We start from the raw sequence: 10,692 nt of genomic DNA, 5'->3' as shown, positions 1-10,692 counted from the left end.
CAAAGAGAACCCTGAGGAAACACCTTTTTTTAAAAACTATTATTATTATATTTCCTCTTTTTTTTTTCTCGCTTGCTCCATGGCTTCTTTGCTCTACCACTACCAAGGGGAACACCACAGGTAATTCCTAGCCCTCAAACCACCATTCTCTCTTGGTGGATGTTTTAAATACCTTTAAACTTAAGACACAATTGTATTTCAACCACAGTGCCAAAGAGTGGAATTCACTGAAGTCAGTTCAGTTGTTCCCTCTCTGCTGTCATCTCTAGCCACTTCAAGCAGCACTGGATTTCTCTTTTATCCCATTATGGGCAGGATCAGCAGTAACTACTCCATTCTTTTAGGAATACTGGGCTTACCTCCAGATAGATGTAGCTGCAAATTCTTTTTTTTTTTTTTTTCAATGCAAGCTTTATAGAATAAAGGATTGAATTTAAGAGCAGGCTGAAGACACTGGTAAGAGTTCTTGCAGTGATTGTCATCTCCTGTTCTTACAGCTGTTACAGTTTCTTTAATAAGCCTTTCAAAGTCATTTGCAGTGGAAATACCAAAGGTTGGAATCATTCAGCATAGCATGAGATAGGCAGAAGTCAGGGGAATAGATGAAAAGAGATTGGCTGGAGAAGAGGAAATATTAAAAGTGATACCCTGCAGAATGGTCTGTGCCTCAACTTCAGGGATTCATAAGCCTAAACTGGGAAATACCCTTTACTACAAGAAATAATAGAAGGTATGAGGAAAAAGCTGCAGAAGCTTAGATGTACTTGGTCTCTTCTACCTCAAATTGCTGTAGTATGATTATCTGTATTTCAAATGCATTGACTGTTCATAGATGACTGAAACAGTTCTTAAATAGCTGTATTGGTGAAGGTTTTTCTACACCAGATAACCCGTGTTTTTTTTCTCCAAGTTCTGCCCTGCCAGATAGAAAGATTGGCTCAGAGCTGCCACCCAATGATCAGACGTTGCAAAATCACTGAAGTACAGGCTGCCCATGTTTTCAAGTGCTGAGTTCAGTGAGAAAATATAGAGACCAACTAATTTCTCACTGCAGTGAAAGGCCATTTCCCTCTCCACTCCCTTTCCATTACTCTTCCTCAACATTTACATACCCCATCATTCTCATTGCCTCACCTGCAACAATGTCCTTTGCTTAGAAGATTTAATTTGTTAACTTGTTAACTTTGGTTTTTTTCTTCTGTATTAATTTTCTGCTGGTTTATCAAGTTCAATCAGTTCAGATTGTGGGCAGGTGTGCCAGCACCAGCACAAACAAGCAAGAAGGAATGAACTGCTGAGAGCAGAGGGATGGCTAGAAGGGAGATTTTGGGGATGTGAGCACTTATTTCAGCCCTGTTCTTGTCTAACTGCATCTGACATGCTACTTGGAGATCCAAAACTGGCGATAAATACATATGTTTGGATACTCAAAGCACTCCGGTCAACACAGAGTGCCATACGGGGTAATGATCCTTGCCAAGGTTCTGGCTAAATTAGTCTGCCCAGCACTCAGAGACTGCAGGTATTGATTGCTCCCAGTGGCTGCACTGCCTCATGAAAAGCCATCTCAGTTATCTGTGCAGTGTGTCACCCATCAGAAAGTGCTTGCCCTGACTGAGCTGTAACATTTGGTAAAACAAAGAAGATGAAGGGGGATTGCCACACATATGTTCATCTGGCACCAAACTCCTGTCCTGGAGTCTGCCTGCCCTAATGTCTCTTTAATTCTTATGTCTATGAGAAATACATCTGTAAGTCTATGTGCTGATTCAGCCCACATGTTACGTTTTGTGCATTAGCTAACTGTGCCCTGAACTGCCTGCTTCCAATACGCCAAACAGCATCAGTAGACTTCTGTTCAGCTCCGTGTTTTCTGGATTAGGGATTACTGCAGTCTCAGAGGACAGCATTTGTTATGTACCTGGAGTCACGCTGGTCATCGGTGCTGTATGCAACACAGAGAACAGGGTGTTCTACAGAGCTGCACTGTTCAGCTGGTGTATGCTCTGACAGGAGCCACGTGGTGCTGATGCACAAGGAAAACCCACAGGGAGGTTTCTACAAGCTGCCATTTGGCCTGTCTCCCTAATTTGAAAGACTTGGACATGTGCCTGGAAACATCTAAGTTCCAAATGGTTAATTATTGTTGATGGAAAATGATTATCATTTGATTATCATTAGTTACATTTTAACCTCCTTCACTACTTTCATGAAGTCAGCATATCGTTATCTAATACACCACTAGTGAAGGGAGAAGTAACAGTCCTAATTCTGCCCCAAAATGGTTCATATTAGGGAGCAAAGCATCAGCCTTTTAACATGGTGAAAGCTTGGGAACAGATGGGAAAGATCAGGGCATTGCTATTCCCAGACACGTACTTGGTGATTGCTGCATCAAACTGCTACGCTTGAAAGCTGGAAGGCAGGATCCTGGAAAAGGGGCCATTAAATACTGTGAGAAAAACAAATCAGGAAGCCCTGAAGACCCTGCATGTCCTGCATCATTCAAGCCTTTGGGTGGTCCTTGGTTATCGTCCAGATATACCCTCTGAACTTCAGATTATGTAGACTGTATGGTGAATGCACATGCTTCTCGCTGAGAGACGTTTATCTTTGAGTTAAGGAAAAAGCTGACAGGGATGACTATGGCTTATGAGAGCTTCTCTAAGTGTCCATTCACATAGTGGGGTGATTTGCAGGTTGGAAAAGTTCTGGGGGTTCTTGCAGATTTCATGTTTCCTTTAGGGGGGATAAACCTTTTGCATTGGCTTGGCCTGCAAATTGTGTGGGCTATAGTGAATACCCCAATGTCTCCTCAGGTGAGTTTCTGTTTTTGCATGCCAATGCTGCTCCCTGACAGGGTAAGAGTTTTCCCTGAAATCCTCCAAGTGGCAGATAATACAACAAAACCAGAGTGGTGGGCAGAGAGCCCTTCTTTCCTATCCCACATAGGCACCTGGTGCCAATCGTATGAAGTTGTGCCCAGGTTATTGAGTGGACACCCTTTGGTATGTTGCTGGCAGAGAGTCCAAATTCACCTCAGAAGCATCAACAGGGAGCTGAGTCTTTGCTTGGTGTGTCCAGCTGCCACGTACACACAGCTCTGAAGCTTCCCTGTGTGGCAGTTTTACAGCCTGCAGGGTGGGGAGAGGTAAGCAGCATTCAGGTCCTTGGGTGGCTCCAGTTCATTCCCAGTGCATCTTCTGTACTTCTCTCTGGATTGCTGGTCACCCCCACATCCCTCTGCAAAGGTGTGTGTTTCACACACTAATCAAGACCACCTAACCAGTGACCAACAAAGTGATTATTTTTTTGTATTAATATTCAGATTTATCTTTCATTCTTCTCCCCAAGTGCATCCTAATTAAGAGGGGAAGAGAGCACCAGCAACAAATATGTTGTTGACAACTAGCAAGTAATGAGCTTGTGCTTTATGTGAAGGTTTATTAGACGGCTGAGGAAAAAGATCACTCGCCGAATGTACTCCAAACCTCAGCCTTCATCTTCTAAGGCTTCTCTTTTTTCTTCCCATATTTGTCCTCCAGTGCTTTCTGTAGTTTAAGATTTAGGGCATTTTTCTGATGCCATTTCCCTGTAAAGAAGGCAAATCACAGTTCAGTCACAGCTTCCCTTCTAATGCTATTATCTCTCAAGGATTTTTCTTGCTGTAGAGCTCCTCTCTTGTGAAAATGCCAATTTCTAGCCCCCCTGCACATTTGCCCAAAACCATCCATTGTCACTGGCAGAAGCAGCACCCATCTCAGGAATCCAGCAATGCACTTTTCCTGGCAGAAGCCATACCTAGCTCATCGGTCCTCCTTCCATGCCAATTCTTAGGATCCCTGATTGCCTTCTGAATTATTTCAGGGGTGTAAGAATCTTTCATCAAGCTTCGGCTCTCCAGTGGGCCACCTGCAAGAAAGAGCAAATAAAGAACTGTACGCAGAAACCACCCTACTGTGGTCCTGGAATTGAAGCAGGGGAACAACATCAGCAGTTTCAGGGGCTAAAGGCATGTGTTGACTGCAGTACCTTTGGTCAGGTGTGTGGCTAGGTGCTGAATAACAGCTTCATCATCATCAGGAGGGAGCTCGTGTTTGCCAATTTATCTGCCTTTCATCCTCAAGTATGAGACACACACAGAGGGTGCCACAAGTTACCATCTTTATTTGTATCCAAGTGCCCTTTCTTCATTCAAATGCCCACTTGTCCCCATTCAATCCCCTCATTCATGTGAGTAACTTCCTACTCAGCAGCACAGTTCCACAGAAAGTACCATCTTACCACTTCAGACCTTCTTGAGCTCCTTTTTCTGCCATGATACTTACAAATAATTCTCAACTGTGACTTCTCTTTTTATCCCCTCTTGACTTTTAGCCATTTGAGGGGGCTTTATTTTAATCCCTCAACCTTTCCTCTTCACCCTTCTTTTTATTGTACCTTATCCTTGATAATAACTATTTTGGCTTCCCTGGGGAAAGATGTCCTTCCTTTCTGAGTGACTGCATAAACCCAGGACAATGCAGTCTTCAATACCCAGCAAGGTCTTGTCATGGAACATACTGTATAAGGAAAATGAATCTGTTTTATTCTGGTACATGAGAAACTAGAGTCAGAGAAAATTATTTCAGAGTTTCTTGGATATGGTGGTAACGATAATGGAATGGAAGTGTAGTTCCCAATGTTTGTTTAGATGGAAGGATCCCTGGGGACCATGGAAACAGAGGTTTGGGCAAAACATCTGAGAGCCCCACATCTCTAAAGGTGTTGAAGAGAAATAATGTTGGTATTGGAACCAGAGGTAAGTTGAGACTGGAGATGACAGGGAACATTGAATAGCAAATGATGTTGATTTGGACAGCTCTGAACATGGAGGACAGGGGTGAAGATACACCTGCGCTTTTCACATCTCGGGAAAAGAAGAGTGAAAGGAAAGAAAGCGATAGAATACATAGAAAGGGGGCTCTAGCTTTCATTTCCTCAAGCACCACAGCTTGGAAAAGCAGTGAATGTGGACAGAAGGAATAAGAGGGGAAAGTGAGGATCACCTACAGTCAGATCTCTACCCAAAGCAGTATGGCTGCCCGGAGCCCAGGCAAAGTGATGATGGAATCAGCTTGAAGGTCAGGCATAGGTATGTATGGTCCCTCACCTTGGAAGATATTTGACCTCAGGTTAAAACCCAGCTGGTTGTAATCAGCAAAAGGTGTACAGTTCAAGGGGTCTTTCAGCATTTCAGTACGGTCGCTGAGTCTTTTCTGTCCCATGATTAATGCTGCCACGCACAGAGCTCGCCGTTCCTGAAAACACAAATAACAAGGAACCACTGTCAGTCCATGTTCCCTAAATGCAGCAAACTCCTGGCATCTCCACCGCTGCATAGGTCTTTCAGCTATGACTTGTCCCTGGGACCTGGCTCTGTCCTCGAGCCTCTCTCAGCAGCTTCTGTAGGCATTGTAATTGCATGGGACAACTAGGACTGGTAAAAAGGCGGAGAATTAGAATGGGATGATGGTTTTGGGCCCCAGTCTGGGTCTTAGCACCGCACTGTTTTGCCTTGCTCAGATGGGACTGGCTACAGGAACCTTATAAATGAAAGATGGATGGAAAAACAAAATTTAAAAAGACATGGGAAAGGCTGTAGAATGTGTCACTGCTCCATAGTGTGAAGCCCAAATCCTTCTGCATGTCTTCTAGAAACTGCTAATATACTGCTGATATCCCACCCACTCAGCCCCCTGCTACACCATAAAAACAGCCTTCAACCTGCCACAAAGGATACATGATATGGCTTCCTCCAATACCTCTTCGTCGCTAGTAAGTTCATCTGCATTGGCAAATTTATCTTTGCTGTTTCTCTTCTCCAGAAGTTGCTTCCATTCTTCTTTCATATCTGACTCTGATGACTCTAAGGACTCTTTGGAACTTAATCTGATGCAGGTCCCCTTGGCTTTTTTGTAGCTGGCCTTGACAGTCTTCTGGGAAGATCCATGTCCTCTAGACCTCAGTGTTTGCTGCTGGCCTGCTACTATTTCTTCGGTATTTGAGGTGGATTTGATGTCTTCTGCCTCCGTCTGCTTGGATATTGCAGACAGATGAGAAGTGCTGCTGCTCGGTATTGGCTTCTGCACCACTACGGGGTCTTTGGTGGCAGAAGTATCTTCTCTTTCCTCTTCAAGGCTTCTTGAATGAAGACCCTGTGTGGGGGGAGTTTTAGCCTGGAAACTCTCTTTGCTCTCATTTTCAGTCTGAACACATTTTGCAGAAGGAGATGCCTGGGATTTAATAGAAGTGGAATTCTTTGCTCTTCCTTGAGCCACTGGGTCCTTGGGGATCTTCCAGGAGGCTCTGCTGGAGCTCTTTTGGGATGTTCTCTGTCTGCTGGGACGTAAGCCTTTTGGAAGAAGCTCCTTTTTCACTTCCTCGGGTTTCACTTAAAGACAAAAATAACAGCTCAATGAATTTGATACTGTTTTGATAATAGCTGGTACTGTAAATGGAGCTGGAAACAACTGGACATGTCATTGTGTCATTGTCAGACAACAGAGACATTAAAGGTCTCAGAGGGAAAGAAAAAACCAACAACCTTCTTGCTGAACTAGGTGAATGTTTCTGAGGAGTCTTAAATGCTCTCGTGAGATGAACATGCACAGAAGCATAGAAGTAAAAGCAAAGGTCTGTATTTTCTTATGTGTAGGGCCCCTTCCAACCCGTGATTCATTCTCATGAACAAGCAGTTATTGTTTCTGTGGCTCATTGAGTTTACTCAATGAGTTTACAGCATGTCAGTGCCTTATTGTGCTTGTGCAGGGAGGTAGTAAAACAAGTCCTCCACTGGACTTGGGGCGGGGAGATTTTAAGCACATGGGATCCCTCTCCAAGTAGTTTTCACTCACAGAGGTACCTGCATGAAGGGACAGAGGGAATGACACACAGCTTCACAAACTGCGCTGCAAAGCAAGATCTGAAGGAGGGACACCTTGTCTGCCATCTCGCTTACCTGAAGTACTGTTGGTCAGCACAGAATCACTTTTTGCCACGTCAGGTGCACGGGAAGGTGGAACTTCTAGCACCTCCTTGGAAGAGAAACAAAGGCTGCGTCAGGCTCAAACACAGGAAATAAAGGGATGGTGGCCCTGCTCATCTTTAGATTATATAGGTTATTCTCACACAAATGTATTATACACCTCCCCAGATAAAGATTGAGCTATCCCTGCCTGCCTGCTTGGTTGGTCCTACAACCCACGATGCTCTTTAAAAAGCATAGAAGTCCTACAGGATTTCACATTAACAGCTCACATGGGCCAGCCAGCCTACAACACGGTCAACCAGTGCCTCTAAGGAATACCAAGCTGCAAGAGTTTTCACAGGCAGTGGTGCAGACACAAGCCAAAATGGAAAAATACCTCAGTGAAAATGTAATTTTTTATTTTGAAGCACTTATGAGATGTCAGATCTGTCATGTGCTGTGCAATTACAACAGTTCCTTCCTTTGGTGCCAGAAAGGCCAGAAAAAATTGGGAGAGGAGTTGATAAACAGAAAATGCCTGTGCAATGCTGTCTAGGCAAAGGAAGAGAAACCAGCTGGAGACACAGTTTCTTCCCTGATTCTGGCACAGACTATCCTGTTTTGCTGTGCTAGTCCTGCTGATGTGATTGATCCAACACTCAGCCTGTGCAACCTGCCTCCTGCACTAGGAGGAAGCTCAAGTCTTTCCTGCAGAGGGAATGTCTATGTAATCCTCAGTTGTCTCCTGCTGATGGTCTGTGTTCCTCAGTCCAGCAGGACCTGTGACAGGTGACAACTGAAGCCATGGCCCACAGTGGTGAATATGGTAATTGTGAGCCTGCTGGCACCAGCAAAGGTACACATGGGATCTGGATCAGGTAGGGATATATGTTTGCATTCGTCAAATTAGCTCATGGCATGACATAAGATGCTTACCTTCTGCTCTGGAGGCTAATTCTTGGAAGTAAGACACGATTGCTCATGGGGCCGGAAGCCCACTGCTTTGAAGTTAACTCACCAGGGGTGACCTGAACCAGCAGTTTGTATTTTACATTGTACCACTTCACAGCAGCATGTCTGGTACAACGTTGGGATCTTGATGCTGAAGTTACTCTATTAATCAGACTCCAGGAGTCACTGCTGTGTGCTCTGCAAATGTGTTAAGAGACAGAACCTCTCCCACAAAAAGAACAGGGCCACAAGAGATGAAGAGAGGAAACTAGTTGTGGCTCACAAGGCGTGATCTGTGTCTTCTCTGCATGATTTTTCATTCTTTTTAAAGAAAAGCCGAACATGTACACATGACCAAAGTACAGGAATCTGTGTTGCTAAATAAACTGTGTTAATTGTCTCCTCCTACTTAAAACAAAAACATGTCCGTCTGTTATTATTACTACGTTCAGCAGAACGAACTTTCCAGCCTGCTGTTGTAGAAAATTCTCCTCTCACATTTCTTCCAAAAAAGCAGGATTTCTGTGTAATGAGGCAATGTGTTCATTTCCCAAATCCTGTTCACTGGTAACTTTCATTTCCTCAGTTCCTCCAGGACAAAAGTACACTGAATCCTGCAACTGTTTCTACTTTCTAGTTTGTAACTGTGTATAATGTTACTGTTACTGTTTATTGTTCATTTTACTTCTGAGCCTGAAGGTCCAAAGTCAAAACACCACTCTGAGACTCCTGCATATCAATGCCAAGAAGGACTTGAAGGCCATTTTACCATCCTTCTGGATAAAAGAAACCACACAACTATGTCTAGTTATTTCTTCGCTAAGGCAGTGTCAGAGACTGATAAGGGTAATGGCTCAAACATTGTGGCAAAACCAGCTCATCCAGCCACAGGAGATGGTACATTCAGTATAAGGTGAATTATGATTTACATATCAATGACAAGCTAAGGAGCCACAGACCAGGCCGGCTGGCTGATACACCTTCTGATATGTCCAGCATGGCACTTAGGGAAAAGCTGAGACCCTTCAAGATGGCCCGAGGTTTGTCAATCTTTCGCAATCACCCCCCTCCTGACTTTTCTATCTTATGCAATAACACCTCCACAAAAGACTAAAAATTACACAAGTGGGGGCAACCCAGAGGGCTATAAAGGCCCCACCTTGTGCAAGTACTGGTGGCACCCACCCACCGTCCTGAGAACCACTCTACCCGCCAGTCTCACTACATGAACTGAACAAGACACTGGAGGATGCTGCACATCACTGGATCCGAGACTGAAAACTCCATCACACATAAAGAGGAACCAAAAAGATGGTGAAATCTTTCTCCCTCTTTTCTTTCCCATATTTCTACTTTTTTTTCTTTCTTTTTTTTTTTTTTTTAAATAAGTAACATAGTAATGTAAAATTTACAGTCCCGCATTTGCCACAAACTTTTTATGTTTACCAGTTGAACCTACAATAACATAAATCCTTCTGCTACCAAACCATATACCATTTGGGCCGAGCTGTAAAATAAAAGCCTTTTGTTTGTGGACCTTAAGTACTGTGTGTACTGTTTTCCAACCCATGAACCTGAGTAGCTTCTCCCCCTCACTCATACCTCTGGGCAGGACAAGACTGGCAGTTCTGTGAGAGATGACACACCAGAAAAGACGTAACTTGATCAAAGAGCTAGAAATTATTAAACTGTGTATAATTTCTTTTGAAATGAAAAAAAAAAAAACACAAAAAACCTCAAAAATGTATGTTTAGCATAGCCTAGCACTCTGAGTTTCCTGACATGCAGCTATGGAGGAAAGAAGCAAGCTGTCCTTCCCAGGCAGAGAATTAACCTCCTCAGCCAGGTGTAGGAATTGGTATGCCTTTCTCACCAGCCACGAGAAAGGTCTCATGGGCCTTCCACATCTGGTTGAGCCTCCAAAATATGAGATTTCAGTGACTCCCCAGACCTGAGAAGCTGCATGGGTGTCAAAATGACACCAGATCTTTTATCTTTTAAATTTTTTTTTAAAACAAAAAGCTCCAGGGTTTAATAAGCGACAAAACCTCTTCCATAACTACCTCTGTCACTTGGTCCATGATCCCTGGTGTGGTGCCACAGTGATTCGTACAAGCAGGCAGGTCCTGCTGAAGTCCAGTCCAGGTATGGAGGTGGGATGAAGGCTGAACAGGAGAGATGGTTGCTAGGGAACAACCCTCCCTCTATTTGTGAGCTGTGGTCTCTACGGGAACTAGAAGAAACATGGTAGAGATGGGGGTCATCCTGGCTGATTGAAAAAAACAGGCATGGAAGAGTAAAAGGCTCATGTCTCATGAAACTCCTGTGCCCAGAAGCTCTCATCACATACACAGGATTTCTTGGAGACTTTTGTAACACAGTCGCAATAATCCAGCAGAACTGGATCTTCTAGCACCTCCAAATGCTTCCCATGAGCTCATTAACGCCCATCAGAGATAAATGGGAAGGTGCTCCAGTTTTCTACTTCAGAAAGGTGAGATGGGGAGCTGGCAAAATATCTGCCATTGAGCCAGTGACAGAACCACAGCTTGACCCTCCTGTGTCCAGCACCCAGTGTTGTATCTTAGTCCCAGACTTTTCATCCATTCTGCTTTCACCAGGCCACCAAAATCTCTGCAAGTCTACAGGGAAGAGTGCAACTCTCCATGTTGCAAAGCTGCTTTTCCCGTCCCGCATAAGTAGGTCACAGGTAACAAGGAAGAATTAGAAAT

At 44.0% G+C, this 10,692-nt stretch overlaps 1 protein-coding gene across 1 annotated transcript; it reads right to left on the bottom strand.

Annotated features, from left to right (window-relative positions):
• Positions 1-3,154: 3,154 nt before the first annotated feature.
• Positions 3,155-10,577, bottom strand: CIMIP4 (ciliary microtubule inner protein 4). The gene is made up of 6 exons (XM_065829394.2): positions 10,024-10,577; positions 7,001-7,076; positions 5,805-6,433; positions 5,153-5,300; positions 3,802-3,912; positions 3,155-3,592 (listed from the first exon to the last, which is right to left on the bottom strand). Exons 1-6 carry the CDS (start codon positions 10,039-10,041, stop codon positions 3,507-3,509), a joined length of 1,068 nt encoding a protein of 355 aa, XP_065685466.1. The 5' UTR covers positions 10,042-10,577; the 3' UTR covers positions 3,155-3,506.
• Positions 10,578-10,692: the final 115 nt, after the last annotated feature.

The sequence above is a fragment of the Patagioenas fasciata genome, chromosome 1, assembly GCF_037038585.1.
Source record: "Patagioenas fasciata isolate bPatFas1 chromosome 1, bPatFas1.hap1, whole genome shotgun sequence".
Taxonomy (NCBI): Eukaryota; Metazoa; Chordata; class Aves; order Columbiformes; family Columbidae; genus Patagioenas; species Patagioenas fasciata.
The sequence above is the reverse complement of the archived record's forward strand: the minus strand, read 5'-3'. Positions and strand labels throughout refer to the sequence as shown.

Coding starts and splice junctions, on each gene's coding strand:
- CIMIP4 (XM_065829394.2), bottom strand. Junction 5,301..5,804: donor AACTTACTAGCGACGAAGAG/GTATTGGAGGAA, acceptor TTGTGTTTTCAG/GAACGGCGAGCTCTGTGCGT. Junction 3,913..5,152: donor GAGGTCAAATATCTTCCAAG/GTGAGGGACCAT, acceptor TCTTTCTTGCAG/GTGGCCCACTGGAGAGCCGA.